Genomic DNA, 22,658 nt, shown 5'->3' with positions numbered 1-22,658 from the left:
CTTTGGACAAAAGTAGTGCACTCTGTAGGGAATAGGATGCGATTTGAGACTCATTCCTAGCCTGCTGCTCTTTCATTCTCTTTCTTCCCGAGGCTAGAGAGTGAACGCATAAATCCCAAAGTCCTGATGTTTGTTTGTTACAGGCAGTTGTTAGAGTTGGTTGGGTGTTGCATCATGCAGACCTAAGTCACATTAGACTACATAGCAAAAAAAAAAAAAAAAAAACGTTCAAATATGTCACAGTCAGGACTCGGAGAAGGAGTGTATTTGGCTTTCGGCAAAAATTGCATTATGGATTGGGTACTATGCTGTTGCGGTAAATCTGTTAGCTAAGAGAAATCACACCCAACATGTCTGAGAGAGTGAGTGTAAGGGGTGCGTAACTGGTGGCAGGGAAGTCAGACGCAGGAGAGCAGAACTTGGTAATAGCCGGAGCAGTTTAATAGTAAAACCAACGGCATAAAAAATACAAAATGTGGGCACAATAACCTGACGCGCACCAGTCAAACAAATGTGCACAAGCACTTACAACAAACAATACCACACAAAGACATGGGAGGAACAGAGGGTTTAATACACAACACGTAATGAGGGAATGAAAACCAGGTGTGTGGGAATACAAGACAAAACAAATGGAAAAATGAAAAATGGATCGGCGATGGCTAGAAGACCGGCGACGTCGACCGCCGAACACCGCCCGAACAAGGAGAGGCACCGACTTCGGCAGAAGTCGTAACAGTACCTCCCACACCCCGATGCGCGGCTCCAGCAGCGCGCCGACACCGGCCCGGAGGGCGAGGCGCAGGGCGATCCGGACGGAGACTGTGGAACTCCCGCAGCATTGAAGGGTCCAACACAACCTCCACCGGAACCCAGCATCTCTCCTCCGGACCATACCCCTCCCAGTCCACGAGGTACTAAAGGCCCCTCGCCCGACGCCTCGAATCCAGTATGGACTGAACGGAGTACGCCGGGGCCCCCTCGATGTCCAGAGGGGGCGGAGGAACCTCCCGCACCTCAGACTCCTGGAGCGGGCCAGCCATCACCGGCCTGATGAGAGACACATGGAATGAGGGGTTAATACGGTAATCAAGGGGAAGCTGTAACCTGTAACTCACCTTGTTCAATCTCCTCAGGACTTTAAATGGTCCCACAAACCGCGGAACCAGCTTCCGGCAGGGCAGGCGGAGGGGCAGGTTTCGGGTCGAGAGCCAGACCCGGTACCCCGGTGTGAACACTGGGGCCTCACTGCGGTGACGGTCTGTGCCAACTTTCTGCCGCAGCACGGCGCGCTGAAGGTGAACATGGGCGGCGTCCCATGTTTCCTCTGCGCGCCGGAACCAGTCATCCACCGCAGGAGCCTCGGTCTGACTCTGATGCCAAGGAGCCAGAACCGGCTGTTACCCCAGTACACACTGGAAGGGGGAGAGGTTAGTGGAGGAGTGGCGGAACGAGTTCTGGGCCATCTCGGCCCAGGGCACAAACGCCGCCCACTCCCCCGGCCAGTCCCGGCAATAAGACCGCAGAAACCTGCCCACATCCTGGTTTACTCTCTCCACCTGCCCATTACTCTCGGGGTGAAACCCCTGATCGAGACCCCCAGACATTCCATGAATGCCTTCCATACCCTCGACGTGAACTGGGGAACTCGATCAGACACTATATCCTCAGGCACCCGTAGTGCCGGAAGACGTGCGTAAACAAGGCCTCCGCAGTCTGTAGGGCCATAGGGAGACCTGGCAGAGGGAGGAGACGGCAGGACTTAGAGAATCAATCCACAACGACCAGGATCGTGGTGTTACCCTGTGAGGGGGGAAGATCTGTAAGGAAATCCACCGACAGGTGCGACCACGGCCGTTGTGGAACGGGTAAGGGGTGTAGCTTCCCTCTGGGCAGGTGCCTAGGAGCCTTACACTGGGTGCATACCGAGCAGGAGGAAATATAAACCCTCACGTCCTTAGCCAAGGTAGGTCACCAGTACCTCCCGCTCAAACAGCACACTGTCCGACCAATCCCAGGATGACTAGAGGAGGGTGACGTGTGGGCCCAATAGATCAACCGGTCACGGACAGTAGACGGGACGTACAGACACCCAGCGGAACACTGGATGGCAGCGGGCTCTGCACGTAACGCCTGCTCAATGTCCACATCCAGCTCCCACACCACCGGCGCTACCAGGCAGGAGGCCGGAAGTATGGGAGTATGATCCATGGGCCACTCCTCTGTGTCATACATCCGGGACAGTGCATCTGCCTTCACATTCTGGGAGCCTGGTCTGTAGGACAGGGTGAAAACAAAACAGGTGAAAAACATGGCCCACCTTGCCTGACGAGGGTTCAGTCTCCTCGCTGCCCGGATGTACTCCAGATTGCAGTGGTCAGTCCAGATGAGAAAAGGGTGTTTAGCCCCCTCAAACCAATGTCTCCACGCATTCAAGGCCTTGACGACAGCTCCCGGTCCCCCACGTCATAGTTTCGCTCCACCAGGCTGAGCTTCTTCGAGAAGAAGGCACAGGGGCGGAGCTTCGGTGGCGTACCCAAGCGCTGAGAGAGCACAGCTCCTATCCCAGCCTCGGACGCGTCCACCTCCACTATGAACGCCAAAGTGGGATCCGGATGGGCCAGCACGGGAGCTGAGGTAAACAGAGCCCTCAGGTGACCAAAAGCCCTGTCCGCCTCAGCCGACCCTTCAGCAGTGAGGTAATGGGAGCCGCTACCTGACCAAAACCCTGGATTAACCTCCGGTAGTAGTTGGTAAACCCTAAGAACCGCTGCACCTCCTTTACCGTGATGGGAGTCGGCCAATTACGCACGGCTGAAATGCGGTCACTCTCCAGCTCCACCCCTGAGGTGGAAATGCGGTACCCTAGGAAGGAGATGGACTGCTGGAAGAACAGGCATTTCTCAGCCTTGACGTACAGGTCATGCTCCAACAGGCGACCAAGCACACTGCGCACCAGGGACACATGCTCAGCGCCTGTAGCGGAGTATATCAGAAAGTCATCAATATACACCACTACACCCTGCCTGTGCAGGTCCCTGAAAATCTCACCAGTACCTCCCGCTCGTCTACAAAGGCTTGGAAGACTGATGGCGCATTCATCAACCCGTACGGCATGACGAGGTACTCATAGTGCCCTGAGGTGGTACTGAAAGCCGTCTTCCACTCGTCTCCCTCCCGGATACGCACCAGGTTGTAAGCGCTCCTGAGATATAGTTTGGTGAAGAAGCGCGCCCCGTGCATTGACTCAATCGCTGTGGCTATGAGTGGTAGCGGGTAACTATACCTTACAGTGATCTGGTTCAGACCTCAATAGTCAATACACGGGTGCAGACCTCCCTCCTTCTTCTTCACAAAAAATAAACTCGAGGAGGCGGGTGAAGTGGAGGACCGAATGTACCCCTGACGCAGGGATTCTGAGACATATGTTTCCATAACCGCCATCTCCGCCTGTGAGAGGGGATACACGTGACTCCTGGGAAGTGCAGCGTCTACCAGGAGATTTATTGCGCCTTATGCTGGGAATGCGGGGAAAACTCAGAAAAAGTAACATACAAAAACATGGGCTCTGGGTGAGAATGGTGCCGGTTTAGCTGGGGGTGACGCCAGAGTGCCCTGCCTGCTGCCTCGATCTGCAGAGGAACCACCTACCGGCAGTGTGACCTCTGCGGCCACAGATGGTGCACGAGCTGGAACCTCCTCCGGTCTCCCTGCCCACCGCACCTCCCAGCTCCATGGGTACCGGAGAGGTGGTGTGGGGGATGGAACCAACAGACCCCGATCTGGACGTCCGCGGGTAGCCAGCAGGTTATCCAGCCGGATGGACAGGTCCACCAGCTGGTGGAAGGTGAGTGTGGTGTCTCTGCAGGCCAACTCCCGACGGACGTCCTTGCGCAAACTGCAACGATAATGGTCGATCAAGGCCCTGTCGTTCCATCCCGAGCCGGCGGCCAGGGTCCGAAACTCCAGGGTGAACTCCTGGGCGCTCCTCTGAAGTCGTCCAACGCCGTATCATCTTCTCCCCACACGGCGTTAGCCCACTCCAGAGCTCTCCCCGAGAGGCACGAAACAAGGGCAGACACCCTCTCCCTTCCCGAGGGAGCCGGGTAAACGGTACCCAGGTATAAGTCCAGCTGTAACAGGAAACCCTGGCACCGTGCCAGTGAGTTCACCCATGGCTTCTGCTGCTGATGATGAATGAATGTGTGAGACAACTCTATGCTTTCTAATCCAACAGTATACTCCATGGTTCATAATCAGACTGTTGTAGCAGAGGTTGGGTTAGAGCCAGACTGAGACCTGCAGTGTTATGTTGTTGGCTCTGGAGCTCCTGACCTGATCCTCTTTTCACGTGTAGGAGACCCGTGTTTGAACCCAGTTGGTCACACTATGTTAAAACTCCTTCGGGACTTCCACGGGACGGTGAGCTAACGTAGGCTAATGCAATTAGCATGAGGTTGTAAGTAACAAGACAATTACCAAGGATATAGACATATCTGATATTTGTAGGAAGCTTAAATTCTTGTTAATCTAACTGCACTGTCCAATTTACAGTAGCTATCACAGTGAAAGAATACCATGCTATTGTTTGAGGAGAGTGCACAATTTTGAACATGAAAGTTATTAATAAACAAATTAGGCACATTTGGGCAGTCTTGATACAAATTTTTTTACAGAAATACAATAGTTCATTGGATCAGTCGTAAACTTTGCACATACACTGATGCCATCTAGTGGCCAAAATCTAAATTGCACCTGGGCTGGAATAATACATTATGGCCTTTCTCTTGCATTTCAAAGATAATGATACAAAGAAAATACAAAAGAACGGTTGGTTTTTTCTTTGTATTGTCTTTTACCAGATCTAATGTGTTATATTCTACTACATTCCTTTCACATTTCCATAAACTCCAAAGTGTTTCCATTCAAATGGTACCAAGAATATGCATATCCTTGCTCCAGGTCCTGAGCTACAGGCAGTTAGATTTGGGTGTCATTTTAGGCAAAAATTTAAAAAAAGGGGCTAATCCTTATCACACACATTAAATATGTTTCCATTTGGCGGCAGCAGTGGGATTTGACATTGATGACAATTTGTTTTCTATCTTACTTGATATAACTTATAATGTGTAGTAGTAAGGAGTTGATAGTAACAAACAGTCAAATCAGTCATCACATAAGGTAGCTTTGACAGTCATAGAAATGTATTTACTCAATATGGCCGCCCATCCACCCATCACTGAACATTGACTTGAACAGGTGCTTTCCCTTTCGGGTAATTATATTTCTATGTTGGCAGCAAACCAATTTGGCTGTCCACATTGGAGAACCCTTTAAAGAACCCTTCTTGGTTTAGGTATAACCCTTTTGTTTCACAGTAGAAGCATTTTGGGTTCCATGTAGAACCCTTTCCACAGAGGGTTCTACATGGAACCCAAAACAGTTTTACCTGGAACCAAAAAGGGGTTTTCTATGGGGACAGCTGAAGAACCCTTTTGGAACCCTTGTTGGTTCAGGCACTTCTAGTGAAAAACAGAAGGTGTGTTGCAATAATGTGAGAAATTACCTAACTGCCCTGGGAGATAATTTTATGGCAGCCTCCACTCTTATATTGTATCCTTTGTTGGGGGAATATTTTCATATTCCGCTTGTGTGTTTAGAATCTAGATTACTGCTATTTTAAATAATGAAAAGGTCTATGAAGACCTCACTCTGTAATCATAGTCAGACCAGACCTCATTCTGTAACCATAGTCAGACTAGACCTCATTCTGTAATCATAGTCAGACTAGACCTCATTCTGTAATCATAGTCAGACCAGACCTCATTCTGTAACCATAGTCAGACTATACCTCATTCTGTAATCATAGTCAGACTAGACCTCATTTTGTGATCATAGTCAGACTAGACCACATTCTGTAATCATAGTCAGACTAGACCTCGTTCTGTTATCACAGTCAGACTAGACCTCATGTTGTGATCACAGTCAGACTAAACCTCATTCTGTAATCATAGTCAAACTAGACCTCATTCTGTAATCATAGTAAGACTTAACCTCATTCTATAATCAGTCAGACTAGACCTCATTCTGTAATCATAGTCAGACTAGACCTCATTCTGTAATCACAGTCAGACTAGACCTCATTCTGTAATCACAGTCAGACCAGACCTCATTCTGTAATCACAGTCAGACTATACCTCATTCTGTAATCATAGTCAGTTTTCCGTAAAAACTCATTTTTATTTTCCAACAAAATTCCCATAACAACAAAACAGGTGTATCTGTGTGTTGTGAGATAATTTCTAGAAAACATTATTCTAATGTTGTGGCTGATTGCCATTGGAAAGGTCACCTGCTGTCATGCCTGCTACGTTACAGCCTAGTCGTTATGGTATTATATAACTGCACACCAGTTCTCTAGAATAATTGACAATTACGGTGGACTGTCGTGGCTAAAGGCCACAGCTCTATTGAAGGGCTATATGTGTTTTCTAAAGGACACGATGAACCACCAGGACCATTATTTAGCTCCTGTCTTAAGAATGCTGCTACTGTTCAGACAGACTTGATTTGCATAAACAATATACACATGGAAAGCCCAATAACATCTAATATAGAATCTTTAGTTTAACTAAGCTTTATTCAATAAAAATGCATAGGTTTTTTTAGGTCGAAAGAATTGGAAACCGATCCCCATGTCTTGTGCAATCCTTTAACCCAGAAATCAATTATTAAATTAAAGAATCAAACAAACAACCAAACCAGCCAATCAATCAATCAAACCGCCCCCTGAGTCCTGTCTATACAATGCACTGACATACCTAGATCTTTCTCTGACAATCTGATGCACTGATTGACATTTAACTGTTCTCTCCCCAGGACTACAGAGTGAATATCTTCCTGAGGCAGCAATGGAACGACCCCAGGCTGGCATATAGTGAATACCCCGATGACTCTCTCGACCTGGACCCATCTATGTTGGACTCTATCTGGAAACCTGATTTGTTCTTCGCCAACGAAAAAGGCGCCAATTTCCATGAGGTTACGACTGACAACAAACTACTAAGGATTTCAAAAAATGGGAACGTATTGTATAGTATTCGGTATGCTATTATTTTCTTGTTGTATCTTCCTCTTTTCTTGTTAGTTTCTCAGAATGTCTATCCAGTGCTAGACCTATGGCTGACAGATGAATGTCTATCCAGTGCTAGACCTATAGCTGACAGATGAATGTCTGATGCTAGACCTATGGCTGACAGATGAATGTCTGGTGCTAGACCTATGGCTGACAGATGAATGTCTGGTGCTAGACCTATAGCTGACAGATGAATGTCTGGTGCTAGACCTATGGCTGACAGATGAATGTCTGGTGCTACACCTATAGCTGACAGATAAATGTCTGGTGCTAGACCTATGGCTGACAGAGGAATGTCTATCCAGTGCTAGACTTATAGCTGACAGATGAATGTCTATCCAGTGCTAGACCTATAGCTGACAGATGTCTATCCAGTGCTAGACCTATGGCTGACAGATGAATGTCTGGTGCTAGACCTATAGCTGACAGATGAATGTCTGGTGCTAGACCTATAGCTGACAGATGAATGTCTGGTGCTAGGCCTATGGCTGACAGATGAATGTCTGGTGCTACACCTATGGCTGGCAGATGAATGTCTATCTGGTGCTAGGCCTATGGCTGACAGATGAATGTCTATCCGGTGCTAGACCTATAGCTGACAGATTAATGTCTGGTGCTAGATCTATGGCTGACAGATGAATGTCTATCTGGTGCTAGGCCTATGGCTGACAGATGAATGTCTATCCAGTGCTAGACCTATGGCTGACAGATGAATGTCTATCCGGTGCTAGACCTATGGCTGACAGATGAATGTCTGGTGCTAGACCTATAGCTGACAGATGAATGTCTATCCCGTGCTAGGCCTATGGCTGACAGATGAATGTCTATCCAGTGCTAGACCTGTGGCTGACAGATGAATGTCTATCTGGTGCTAGACCTATGGCTGACAGATGAATGTCTATCTGGTGCTAGACCTATGGCTGACAGATTATATTGCTTACGGTGGAAACAGATATTAACATCCACATAACAACAAAAGTGATCTACTTTAAATGCAAGCATATTTGCGGTGTATTTGATCTGTTATCAAGCCTAGTATTCAACCCTTGGACAGGCAGAGAGGAATTGGATCCTTATAAACAGCCATGGGAAGGCAGTGAGAAGAGGCCTTCTCATTTCTTACCTTGACACCCATTAGATCGCTTTGATTCTCACCTGACCCCGCGCTAAAGAGAACCTGCCTCAGTGTATTTGATCTCACCTGACCCCGCGCTAAAGAGAACCTGCCTCAGTGTCTTTGATCTCACCTGACCCCGCGCTAAGGAGAACCTGCCCCAGTGTCTTTGATCTCACCTGAACCCACGCTAAAGAGAACCTGCCTCAGTGTATTTGATCTCACCTGACCCCGCTCTAAAGAGAACCTGCCCCAGTGTCTTTGATCTCACCTGACCCCGCGCTAAAGAGAACCTGCCCCAGTGTCTTTGATCTCACCTGATCCCGCGCTAGAGAACCTGCCTCAGTGTCTTTGATCTCACCTGACCCCGCGCTAAAGAGAACCTGCCTCAGTGTCTTTGATCTCACCTGACCCCGCGCTAAGGAGAACCTGCCCCAGTGTCTTTGATCTCACCTGAACCCACGCTAAAGAGAACCTGCCTCAGTGTATTTGATCTCACCTGACCCCGCGCTAAAGATAACCTGCCCCAGTGTCTTTGATCTCACCTGACCCCACGCTAAAGAGAACCTGCCTCAGTGTCTTTGATCTCACCTGACCCCGCGCTAAAGAGAACCTGCCTCAGTGTCTTTGATCTCACCTGACCCCGCGCTAAAGAGAACCTGCCCCAGTGTCTTTGATCTCACCTGACACCGCGCTAAAGAGAACCTGCCTCAGTGTCTTTGATCTCACCTGACCCCGCGCTAAAGAGAACCTGCCTCAGTGGCTTTGATCTCACCTGACCCCGCGCTAAAGAGAACCTGCCTCAGTGTATTTGATCTCACCTGACCCCGCGCTAAAGAGAACCTGCCTCAGTGTATTTGATCCTACCTGACCCCGCGCTAAAGAGAACCTGCCTCAGTGTCTTTGATCTCACTTGACCCCGCGCTAAAGAGAACCTGCCTCAGTGTCTTTGATTCTCCCCTGACCCCGCACTAAAGAGAACCTGCCTCAGTGTATTTGATCTCACCTGACCCCACGCTAAAGAGAACCTGCCTCAGTGTATTTGATCCTACCTGACCCCGCGCTAAAGAGAACCTGCCTCAGTGTCTTTGATCTCACTTGACCCCGCGCTAAAGAGAACCTGCCTCAGTGTCTTTGATTCTCCCCTGACCCCGCACTAAAGAGAACCTGCCTCAGTGTATTTGATCTCACCTGACCTCGCGCTAAAGAGAACCTGCCTCAGTGTATTTGATCTCACCTGACCCCGCGCTAAAGAGAACCTGCCCCAGTGTCTTTGATCTCACCTGACCCCGCGCTAAAGAGAACCTGCCTCAGTGTCTTTGATCTCACCTGACCCCGCGCTAAAGAGAACCTGCCTCAGTGTCTTTGATCTCACTTGACCCCGCGCTAAAGAGAACCTGCCTCAGTGTCTTTGATTCTCCCCTGACCCCGCACTAAAGAGAAACTGCCTCAGTGTCTTTGATCTCACCTGACCCCGCGCTAAAGAGAACCTGCCTCAGTGTTTTTGATCTCACCTGACCCCGCGCTAAAGAGAACCTGCCTCTGTGTATTTGATCTCACTTGACCCCGCGCTAAATATACCCTGCCTCAGTGTATTTGATCTCACCTGACCCCGCGCTAAAGAGAACCTGCCTCAGTGTCTTTGATCTCACCTGACCCCGCGCTAAAGAGAACCTGCCTCAGTGTCTTTGATCTCACTTGACCCCGCGCTAAAGAGAACCTGCCTCAGTGTATTTGATCTCACCTGACCCCGCGCTAAAGAGAACCTGCCTCAGTGTATTTGATCTCACCTGACCCCGCGCTAAAGAGAACCTGCCTCAGTGTCTTTGATCTCACTTGACCCCGCGCTAAAGAGAACCTGCCTCAGTGTATTTGATCTCACCTGACCCCGCGCTAAAGAGAACCTGCCTCAGTGTATTTGATCTCACCTGACCCCGCGCTAAAAAGAACCTGCCTCAGTGTCTTTGATCTCACTTGACCCCGCGCTAAAGAGAACCTGCCTCAGTGTATTTGATCTCACCTGACCCCGCGCTAAAGAGAACCTGCCTCAGTGTATTTGATCTCACCTGACCCCACGCTAAAGAGAACCTGCCTCAGTGTATTTGATCTCACCTGACCCCGCGCTAAAGAGAACCTGCCCCAGTGTATTTGATCTCACCTGACCCCGCTCTAAAGAGAACCTGCCTCAGTGTATTTGATCTCACCTGACCCCACGCTAAAGAGAACCTGCCTCAGTGTATTTGATCTCACCTGACCCCGCCCTAAAGAGAACCTGCCCCAGTGTATTTGATCTCACCTGACCCCGCTCTAAAGAGAACCTGCCTCAGTGTATTTGATCTCACCTGACCCCGCTCTAAAGAGAACCTGCCTCAGTGTCTATGATCTCACTTGACCCCGCTCTAAAGAGAACCTGCCTCAGTGTCTTTGATCTCACCTGACCCCGCTCTAAAGAGAACCTGCCTCAGTGTCTTTGGTCTCACCTGACCCCGCTCTAAAGAGAACCTGCCTCAGTGTCTTTGGTCTCACCTGACCCCGCGCTAAAGAGAACCTGCCTCAGTGTATTTGATCTCACCTGACCCCGCGCTAAAGAGAACCTGCCTCAGTGTATTTGATCTCACCTGACCCCGCGCTAAAGAGAACCTGCCTCAGTGTATTTGATCTCACTTGACCCCGCGCTAAAGAGAACCTGCCTCAGTGTATTTGATCTCACCTGACCCCGCGCTAAAGAGAACCTGCCCCAGTGTATTTGATCTCACCTGACCCCACTCTAAAGAGAACCTGCCTCAGTGTATTTGATCTCACCTGACCCCGCTCTAAAGAGAACCTGCCTCAGTGTCTATGATCTCACTTGACCCCGCTCTAAAGAGAACCTGCCTCAGTGTCTTTGATCTCACCTGACCCCGCACTAAAGAGAACCTGCCCCAGTGTATTTGATCTCACCTGACCCCGCGCTAAAGAGAACCTGCCTCAGTGTATTTGATCTCACCTGACCCTGCGCTAAAGAGAACCTGCCTCAGTGTCTTTGATCTCACTTGACCCCGCGCTAAAGAGAACCTGCCTCAGTGTCTTTGATTCTCCCCTGACCCCGCACTAAAGAGAAACTGCCTCAGTGTCTTTGATCTCACCTGACCCCGCGCTAAAGAGAACCTGCCTCAGTGTTTTTGATCTCACCTGACCCCGCGCTAAAGAGAACCTGCCTCAGTGTATTTGATCTCACCTGACCCCGCGCTAAAGAGAACCTGCCTCAGTGTATTTGATCTCACCTGACCCCGCGCTAAAGAGAACCTGCCTCAGTGTATTTGATCTCACCTGACCCCGCGCTAAAGAGAACCCGCCTCAGTGTCTTTGATCTCACTTGACCCCGCGCTAAAGAGAACCTGCCTCAGTGTATTTGATCTCACCTGACCCCGCGCTAAAGAGAACCTGCCTCAGTGTCTTTGATCTCACCTGACCCCGCGCTAAAGAGAACCTGCCTCAGTGTCTTTGATCTCACTTGACCCCGCGCTAAAGAGAACCTGCCTCAGTGTATTTGATCTCACCTGACCCGCGCTAAAGAGAACCTGCCTCAGTGTATTTGATCTCACCTGACCCCGCGCTAAAAAGAACCTGCCTCAGTGTCTTTGATCTCACTTGACCCCGCGCTAAAGAGAACCTGCCTCAGTGTATTTGATCTCACCTGACCCCGCGCTAAAGAGAACCTGCCTCAGTGTATTTGATCTCACCTGACCCCACGCTAAAGAGAACCTGCCTCAGTGTATTTGATCTCACCTGACCCCGCTCTAAAGAGAACCTGCCTCAGTGTATTTGATCTCACTTGACCCCACGCTAAAGAGAACCTGCCTCAGTGTATTTGATCTCACCTGACCCCGCCCTAAAGAGAACCTGCCTCAGTGTATTTGATCTCACCTGACCCCGCCCTAAAGAGAACCTGCCCCAGTGTATTTGATCTCACCTGACCCCGCTCTAAAGAGAACCTGCCTCAGTGTATTTGATCTCACCTGACCCCGCTCTAAAGAGAACCTGCCTCAGTGTCTATGATCTCACTTGACCCCGCTCTAAAGAGAACCTGCCTCAGTGTCTTTGATCTCACCTGACCCCGCACTAAAGAGAACCTGCCCCAGTGTATTTGATCTCACCTGACCCCGCTCTAAAGAGAACCTGCCTCAGTGTCTTTGGTCTCACCTGACCCCGCGCTAAAGAGAACCTGCCTCAGTGTATTTGATCTCACCTGACCCCGCGCTAAAGAGAACCTGCCTCAGTGTATTTGATCTCACCTGACCCCGCGCTAAAGAGAACCTGCCTCAGTGTATTTGATCTCACCTGACCCCGCTCTAAAGAGAACCTGCCTCAGTGTATTTGATCTCACCTGACCCCGCGCTAAAGAGAACCTGCCCCAGTGTATTTGATCTCACCTGACCCCGCTCTAAAGAGAACCTGCCTCAGTGTATTTGATCTCACCTGACCCCGCTCTAAAGAGAACCTGCCTCAGTGTCTATGATCTCACTTGACCCCGCTCTAAAGAGAACCTGCCTCAGTGTCTTTGATCTCACCTGACCCCGCACTAAAGAGAACCTGCCCCAGTGTATATGATCTCACCTGACCCCGCTCTAAAGAGAACCTGCCTCAGTGTCTTTGGTCTCACCTGACCCCGCGCTAAAGAGAACCTGCCTCAGTGTATTTGATCTCACCTGACCCCGCGCTAAAGAGAACCTGCCTCAGTGTATTTGATCTCACCTGACCCCGCGCTAAAGAGAACCTGCCTCAGTGTATTTGATCTCACCTGACCCCGCGCTAAAGAGAACCTGCCTAAGTGTATTTGATCTCACCTGACCCCGCGCTAAAGAGAACCTGCCTCAGTGTATTTGATCTCACCTGATCCCGCGCTAAAGAGAACCTGCCTCAGTGTATTTGATCTCACTTGACCCCGCTCTAAAGAGAACCTGCCTCAGTGTCTTTGATCTCACCTGACCCCGCACTAAAGAGAACCTGCCCCAGTGTATTTGATCTCACCTGACCCCGCTCTAAAGAGAACCTGCCTCAGTGTCTTTGGTCTCACCTGACCCCGCGCTAAAGAGAACCTGCCTCAGTGTATTTGATCTCACCTGACCCCGCGCTAAAGAGAACCTGCCTCAGTGTATTTGATCTCACCTGACCCCGCGCTAAAGAGAACCTGCCTCAGTGTATTTGATCTCACCTGACCCCGCTCTAAAGAGAACCTGCCTCAGTGTATTTGATCTCACCTGACCCCGCGCTAAAGAGAACCTGCCCCAGTGTATTTGATCTCACCTGACCCCGCTCTAAAGAGAACCTGCCTCAGTGTATTTGATCTCACCTGACCCCGCTCTAAAGAGAACCTGCCTCAGTGTCTATGATCTCACTTGACCCCGCTCTAAAGAGAACCTGCCTCAGTGTCTTTGATCTCACCTGACCCCGCACTAAAGAGAACCTGCCCCAGTGTATATGATCTCACCTGACCCCGCTCTAAAGAGAACCTGCCTCAGTGTCTTTGGTCTCACCTGACCCCGCGCTAAAGAGAACCTGCCTCAGTGTATTTGATCTCACCTGACCCCGCGCTAAAGAGAACCTGCCTCAGTGTATTTGATCTCACCTGACCCCGCGCTAAAGAGAACCTGCCTCAGTGTATTTGATCTCACCTGACCCCGCGCTAAAGAGAACCTGCCTCAGTGTATTTGATCTCACCTGACCCCGCGCTAAAGAGAACCTGCCTAAGTGTATTTGATCTCACCTGACCCCGCGCTAAAGAGAACCTGCCTCAGTGTATTTGATCTCACCTGACCCCGCGCTAAAGAGATCCTGCCTCAGTGTATTTGATCTCACCTGACCCCGCGCTAAAGAGAACCTGCCTCAGTGTATTTGATCTCACCTGACCCCGCGCTAAAGAGATCCTGCCTCAGTGTATTTGATCTCACTTGACCCCGCGCTAAAGAGAACCTGCCTCAGTGTATTTGATCTCACCTGACCCCGCGCTAAAGAGAACCTGCCTCAGTGTATTTGATCTCACCTGACCCCGCGCTAAAGAGAACCTGCCTCAGTGTATTTGATCTCACCTGACCCCGCGCTAAAGAGAACCTGCCTCAGTGTATTTGATCTCACCTGACCCCGCGCTAAAAGAGAACCTGCCTCAGTGTATTTGATCTCACCTGACCCCGCGCTAAAAGAGAACCTGCCTCAGTGTATTTGATCTCACCTGACCCCGCGCTAAAGAGAACCTGCCTCAGTGTATTTGATCTCACCTGACCCCGCGCTAAAGAGAACCTGCCTCAGTGTCTTTGATCTCACCTGACCCCGCGCTAAAGAGAACCTGCCTCAGTGTATTTGATCTCACCTGACCCCGCGCTAAAGAGAACCTGCCTCAGTTTATTTGATCTCACCTGACCCCGCGCTAAAGAGAACCTGCCTCAGTGTCTTTGATCTCACCTGACCCCGCTCTAAAGAGAACCTGCCTCAGTGTATTTGATCTCACCTGACCCCGCGCTAAAGAGAACCTGCCTCAGTGTCTTTTCTGACTGAAACAATAAACCTTATAAATAACATTTGTCTTGTAACGGTGATCATATCACACTGCGGTATAAGTAAACTATGAATGCAATGCAACCAATAGACCTGCTCCTCACCTACCTACATGTATCTCAAGATAAAAGTAACAGCAGCCGTCTAGGTTGAAGCACGAATGGCTGCCGCTTCTATAGATGTTTTTCTATACTCGCGGTATGAACAATAGCATGGAGATGCAGCCAGTCTTTTGGGGGATGAGGTTCACGTGCATGGCAAGCAGGAAGGTGTTTGGCATGAGGGGAAGAATGCCTGAGATGTGTATTGTAACCTTTTATATTACAAGGCATCATGACAGGAAATATAGCCGCAGTTATAACAATATGTTACCCTCCCCTCCTCCTGTAATGCTGTGCTAGTGGTTTATAACAATATGTTACCCTGCTTCTCCTCCTGTAATGCTGTGCTAGGGGTTTATAACAATATGTTACCCTGCTGCTCCTCCTGTAAGGCTGAGCTAGTGGTTTAGAACAATATGTTACCCTGCTTGTCCTCCTGTAATGCTGTGCTAGTGGTTTGTAACAATATGTTACCCTGCTTCTCCTTCTGTAATGCTGTGCTAGGGGTTTATAACAATATGTTACCCTGCTGCTCCTCCTGTAAGGCTGAGCTAGTGGTTTAGAACAATATGTTACCCTGCTTGTCATCCTGTAATGCTGTGCAAGTGGTTTAGAACAATATGTTACCCTGCCATTCTTCCTGTAAGGCTGTGCAAGTGGTTTATAACAATATGTTACCCTGCTTCTCCTCCTGTAATGCTGTGCTAGTGGTTTATAACAATATGTTACCTTGCCTCTCCTCCTGTAAGGCTGTGCTAGTGGTTTATAACAATATGTTACCCTGCTTCTCCTCCTGTAATGCTGTGCTAGAGGTTTATAACAATATGTTACCCTGCTTGTCCTCCTGTAATGCTGTGCTAGAGGTTTATAACAATATGTTACCCTGCTCCTCCTCCTGTAATGCTGTGCAAGTGGTTTAGAACAATATGTTACACTGCTACTCTTCCTGTAAGGCTGTGCAAGTGGTTTATAACAATATGTTACCCTGTCTATTCCATTCATTATATTCTATTCTATTCCATTCTTCCATTTTATTCTGTTCCATTCTATTATATTCCATTCTCCCATTATATTCTATTCCATTATATGCTATTCTATTCCATTTTTCCATTCAATTCTATTCCATTATATAATACTTCATTCTATTCAATTCCATTCTATTCCATTCTATTCTTCCATTCAATTCTATTCCATTATATTCTACTTCATTCCACTATATTCTATTATATTCAGTTCATTCCCTTCTATTCTATTCCATTCCATTCTATTATATTTCATTATATGCCATTCCATTCTATTCCATTCCATTACTTTTTATTCCATTATATTATATTGTATTCCATTCCATTCCATTCTATTCTATTATATTTCATTACTTTTTATTCCATTATATTCTATTGTATTCCATTCTACTCCATTCCATTCTATTCCATTCCATTCTATTCTATGTGAACGTGTTAACAAAATAACGCTGATCCTGGCCTGTCTGTTCTGCTCTTTCCTGTTTTGTGCTGTTCTGTTCTGTTTTGTTCTGTTGTGTTCTATTCTATGTGACCAGAATAACACTGGTCCTGGCCTGTCCGATGGACCTGAAGAACTTTCCAATGGACGTACAGACCTGCATCATGCAGCTGGAGAGTTGTGAGTATTCCATTATCCTTTAGGAACACAGTTATCACACACACACACAGGTAGGGTAGGGGGAAGTATTTATTTTGTGTTAGTGTGATGGATGTGTCTCTGGTCTGGAGGACAGTATGATGAAAGGCCAGTGATTTACACGGCCCCTCCAGCAGCAAAGAACAGATTCAGGGAAGGGACAGGGAGGGAGTCAGGGGGGACCAACCTCCTCCAACCTGCTCTAACCAGCCAACACTGGCTTGTCCCTCCCTCCCCACCTATTCTCTTTGGAAATTATGGATTTTTCTTTTTTCTTGACTCATTGTTCTCAGGTGTGAAGAATGAAAACAACATGTATTGCTTCTATATGAACACTGTGGAGCTACGGTAGAGTTGGTTGATCAAGGCATTTAAACCTTCATCATACCACATTGTCAATAATATTTTTTCTCTCTAACAAACAGCTTGAATGTACTGTGATACTGTGGTTGTAAGACTGTAGTAATACTGTGGCAATAATGATCTTGTTTCAAACTATTCCTATCCAGTTGGCTACACGATGAACGATCTCATATTTGAGTGGGATGAGAAGGGAGCCGTGCAGGTAGCAGACGGGCTGACATTACCTCAGTTTATACTGAAAGAGGAGAAAGACCTGCGATACTGTACCAAGCACTACAATACAGGTTGGTTTGTCTCTCGTCACCTCTCAGGCTACCTCTTTCTTATACGCTCTTTTTTAAAGGGTTTGTACGTTGAGCTAAACTCTCTTTGTCTATGTTGGTCTTTCGTTGACTATCTGAGAACAGCATAACATAGACATTACAGGGTGCATTGTTAGGACACATCATGCTGGAACACAGAGTGGGAGAAAGAAGGGAGGATGGACCAGAACCAATCAGAGCTTTGTCCCAAATGGCCCCCTTATTCACTGAAAACCATCTGGCCACTCAACCTCATCAGTCTCACATTGTTACACTCCAGATACAACAGAAGAAAACAGAGACTGAAGACCAGTCTAGATGGAATCTGAACATAGACTGAAGGCCAGTCAGATGGAATCTAAACAGAGACTGAAGACCAGTCTAGGTGGAATCTAAACAGAGACTGAAGGCCAGTCTAGATGGAATCTAAACAGAGACTGAAGACCAGTGTAGATGGAATCTAAACAGAGACTGAAGACCAGTCTAGATGGAATCTAAACAGAGTCTGAAGGCCAGTCTAGATGGAATCTAAACAGAGACTAAAGGCCAGTCTAGATGGAATCTAAACAGAGACTGAAGACCAGTCTAGATGTAATCTAAACAAAGACTGAAGGCCGGTCTAGATGGAATCTAAACAGAGACCGAAGGTCAGTCTAGAATAATCTAAAATAGAATAGAGAGTGAGAAAAACAACAAAGGGTAAAATAAAGAAAAATATGATTTGATATGATTTGATATGATATGATTTGATATGATTTGGTATGATATAATATGATATGATTTGATATTATATGATTTGATATGATTTGATATGATTTGGTATGATATGATTTGGTATGATATGATTTGATATAATATGATATAATTTGATACGATTTGATATGATATGATTTGATATGATATGATTTGAAATGATTTGATTTGATATTATTTGATTTGGTATAATTTGATATGATTTGATATGATATGATATCATTTGAAATTGTATGATATTATTTGATATGATTTGATATTATATGATAACATATGATATGATAATATATGATTTGATAATATATGATTTGATATTATATGATAATATATGATTTGATAATATATGATAATATATGATTTGATAATATATTATTTGATATTATATGATAATATATGATAATATATGATTTGATAATATATGATTTGATATGATTTGATGTGATTTGATAACATTTGATTTGATATGATTTGATGTGATTTTATTGTATTTTTTTCTGAGGATTTTGTTTGTTGTGTTGTTGACATTGGATTAAATTGATATCTGGTGCCATTAAAATCTTGATTATTTTAAATATCATACCATCGCTCAGGAGAGGGTGACATCTGGAAATGACAGGCTGGCTGATGGATGGGGTCTGTCTCCTAACTCTAGAATCCTGCTCTCTCAGACATAGACAGCCTTGACATGGCTGAGTACAGATGCTTGATGGCATGCTAAATCCCCGCCTTCCACACACACACACACACACACACACACACACTGAACACACACATTGAACACACACACACATTAAAAACACACACGCACACACACGCACACACACACACACACACACGCACGCACTCACACGCACACATTGAACACACACACATTGAAAACACACACACTGAACACACACGCACGCACACACACACACACACACACACACGCAGACATTGAACACACACACACGGAACACACACACACTGAACACACACACAAGCACTGAACACAGTGGGCATGCAGGTTAAAACCAGGCACACTCAGAGCCACATAATGAGCATACTGGGACAAACCTGATCTCATATGACCAGGGAGAGGAAATGAGGGATCACCACTGAGTAGTACTGCAGTATGATGTCTCATATGACCAGGGAGAGGAAATGAGGGATCACCACTGAGTAGTACTCACTCTTGATCTCGTTCTATCATTCCCTCCCTCCCTCATGCGCTCTCTCTCTCTCTCTCTCTCTCTCGCTCTCCCTCTCTCTCTCTCTCTCTCTCTGTCTATCACCCTCTCTCTAACCCATCTCTCTTTTTTCTCTCAAACCCCTCCCTCCCTCTCTCTCTTCCCAAGCCCCCCAAGCCCCCCACTCCCCCTTCTCCCCCTCCCCCTCTGTCCTGACTGTGGCCTATTATCTGTCCTGATTTGTCATCGACACTTGCTAAAAAACTTTAATGAGCAAGCATTCCTTCATGACCTGGCATCTGTAAAAGATGCCTGGACCTTCTTTTTTTAAATGTTCAGTGCTATTGTTAACAAACATGCCCCCATAAAGAAAATGAGAATTAAAAACAGGTTCAACCCCTGGTTCAACTGTGATCTGGCAGAGTTACTCCACCTCAATAACTCAATTTGGCCAAAGGCTCGGCACACACATACTCAGGCTGACTGGCTCTCGTTCAGACAAATGAGAAATACATGTAAGTGCACTCAGGCTATCCAGAAGGCCAAAGTTATTTACTTTAAGGAGCAGTTCACTCTCTGTGGGTCTAACCCCAAGAAGTTCTGGAAAATGTTTAAACCCTCCTCGTCACAGCTGCCCATGTCCCTTAATGTTGATGATGTGGTTGTTACTGACAAGGAGCACATGACTGAGCTCTTTAATCACCACTTCATTAAGTCAGGATTCCCTTTTGACTCAGCCATGCCTCCTTGCCCGTCCAACATTTCTTCATCTCTCCCACCCCTTCTAATGCGACTAGCACCAATGCTCCTCCCTCTTTTTCCCCTGCCCCGCTACAAATTTTCTCCCTGCAGGCGGTCACTGAGTTCGAGGTGCTAAAGGAGCTCCTTAAACTTGACCCCAAAAAACCATCTGGGTCAGATGGTTTAGACCCTTTCTTCTTTAAGGTTGCTGCCCCTATCATCGCCAAGTCTATCTCCAACCTTTTTAACCTGTCTCTCCTCTCTGGGGAGGTTCCCATTGCTTGGAAGGCAGCCACGGTGCGTCCTTTATTTTTATCCTAACTTGTTATAGGCCAATTTCTATTTTGCCCTATTTATCAAAATTGTTGGAAAAACTTCTAAATAATCAACTGATTGGCTTTCTTGGTGTCTATAGTATTCTCTCTGGTATGCAATCTGGTTTCCGCTGTCACGTCTACTCCTGCTCCTCCCCTCCGGCGTGCGACGTCGCTGGAATACTAACCACCGTCCCTGGGAATCATCATTGCGCACACCTGGCACTCATCATTACGCGCAGCTGGCACTCATCATTATGATTCACACCTGACCTCATTACCTCCCCTTCATAGGTCCCTTCCTTTTGTTTATTCCTCAGTTGGTATTGCACCTGTGTTCATGTTGCCTCGCTTCTGTTACGCTGTCTTGTTTCATGTTTGTTGTTTTCATTAAACATTTTACCTGCACCTGCTTCTCGACTCACGGTGTCATCGTTACAGAATACCAACTCCAACAATGGAAAAAGCCGGAAAATCGGATATCTCTCTGACGGTCGATGAACAGGGTTACCTTCTGCGTCAGCAGCATGACCAGCTGGCACAACTGGGGACGGCCATGGAAGAGGTCCTTCGCAGTTTGCAGCGTCTCAAACATTCCCGGGAGACGCAGCATCGTACTAGTGGAGGAAACTCAGGATCCAACCTACCCAGTGAGCCAGCCCAACAGCCCATTCAGCAACCCGTTCCGGTCAGCAATGCCCATTTATCCCTCTCAGAGAAATATGACGGTACCCCATCCAAATGACGTGGCTTCCTACTTCAGTGCTACCTTTATTTTACACACCAGATGGGAGCCCCCACCACCGAGCGGTTTAAGGTTGCCACGGGTATTTCTCTGCTGATGGGGTGGGCATTGGAATGGGCTACAGCTGTCTGGGAGAGAAGAGAGGAGGAGCTAAATTCATATGAGGGATTTATGGCTTTGTTTTAAATGTATCTTTGATCATCCCCCGGAGGGCAGAGAGGGAGGTGAGTGTCTACTTCAATTAAGGCAGGGGGATCAGACAGCTGCTGAGTACGCGCTCACTTTCAGGACAGTAGCAGCATCCAGTGGATGGAATGAACCGGCGCTTCGCATGCTATTTAGAAGAGGTCTGCGCGAGGAGGTCCAGACGGAATTGGCCTGCCGACACGTCAACCTTACTCTGGACACACTCATTGCGATGGCCATCCGTCTGGATAACCTTCTCCGGTAGCGTCGGCATTCTCATTGCTTCTCTCTCTCCTTCGGCGAACACTCAGAATCAGAGCCTGAAACCATGGAGGTAGGGGTCACATGCCTCCCCACGGCGGAGCGCCGCAGATGGATACAACTGGGGCTCTGTATGTACTGTGGTCAAGGAGGGAATTTTATGGATTTCTTATGAATTAGACCCTTGCCTTCTCTCTCAATATTACTTCATACCCGCTCTCCTCTACTTTTCTGGTGCAAGGTCTCGATTATCGGCCATTAGGATCCGGAACCATTACACACATCACTCAACCGCTCACCCTCACTCAACCGCTCACCCTCACTCAACCGCTCACATATCCCCTTCTTCATCACCAGTGCACCAGTTCACAAAATCATCCTCGGCCTCCCTTGGCTTCAACGCCATAATCCCACCATTTCATGGTCGAGGATGAGAATCAGACTGGTCACCTAAATGCCGGAGGGCCTGCTTCCCTGTTCCCTGTGATTCCACATCGTTTGAGAGGCCTTTGTTTGCCCTTCAGCCCAACATCCTGGAGGTATACCAGGATCTGAGGGAGGTATTCTCCAAGACCTGGGCCACCTGTCTCCCTCATCATCGCCCCTGGGACTGTGGCCATCGACCTGCTTGCTGATACAACACCTCTGCGCAGACGCATCTACCCTCTATTGTGGCTGAGACCCAGGCCATGGAGGATTACATTCAGTAGGCGCTCCAACAGGGGTTCATCCGCGCGTCCACTTCTCCTGCGTTGGCTGGTTTCTTCTTCGTGGCCAAGAAGGATGGAGGATTACACCCTTGCATTGATTACAGAGGACTCAATGTAGTTACCAAGAAGTATTGGTACCCCCTCCCGTTGGTGCCATATGCCATCGAGCAGCTCCACGGGGCCCGGTTCTTCACCAAACTGGACCTGCGGAGTGCCTACAATCGACAAGAAGGTAGATGCAGTCAGGTCATGGCCAGTCCCAACCACCATTAAAGGGTTACAATGGTTTTTGGGGTTTGTCAACTTCTACCGTCGTTTCATCAGGAATTTCAGCTTTGTTGCCACTCCTCTCACTTCTCTCCTTAACCTCTTACATCTACAGTCTGCTCCAATATCCAATGATGGGCGGGGCGCGAAATACAAACTCCTCTAAAATCCGAAAACTTCCATTTTTCAAACATATGACTATTTTACAGCTATTTAAAGACAAGACTCTCCTTTATCTAACCACACTGTCCGATTTCAAAAAGGCTTTACAGCGAAAGCAAAACATTAGATTATGTCAGCAGAGTAC

The 22,658-nt window shown here is 47.6% G+C and overlaps 1 protein-coding gene across 2 annotated transcripts in view; it reads left to right on the top strand.

Annotated features, from left to right (window-relative positions):
* Positions 1 to 22,658, top strand: part of LOC115205723 (glycine receptor subunit alphaZ1) — a 119,839-nt gene that overhangs the window by 66,659 nt on the left and 30,522 nt on the right. For both annotated transcript variants that reach the window (XM_029771992.1, XM_029771991.1), the window contains 3 exons: positions 6,880 to 7,103; positions 16,440 to 16,522; positions 17,050 to 17,187. In XM_029771992.1, coding sequence (XP_029627852.1) covers positions 6,880 to 7,103; positions 16,440 to 16,522; positions 17,050 to 17,187 — 445 coding nt within the window. The remainder of the gene's footprint in view (positions 1 to 6,879; positions 7,104 to 16,439; positions 16,523 to 17,049; positions 17,188 to 22,658) is intronic.

This window comes from Salmo trutta, chromosome 13, assembly GCF_901001165.1.
Source record: "Salmo trutta chromosome 13, fSalTru1.1, whole genome shotgun sequence".
NCBI classification, from domain to species: Eukaryota; Metazoa; Chordata; class Actinopteri; order Salmoniformes; family Salmonidae; genus Salmo; species Salmo trutta.
Note: the sequence above shows the minus strand (reverse complement) of the source record. Positions and strands in the feature narration are given on the sequence as shown.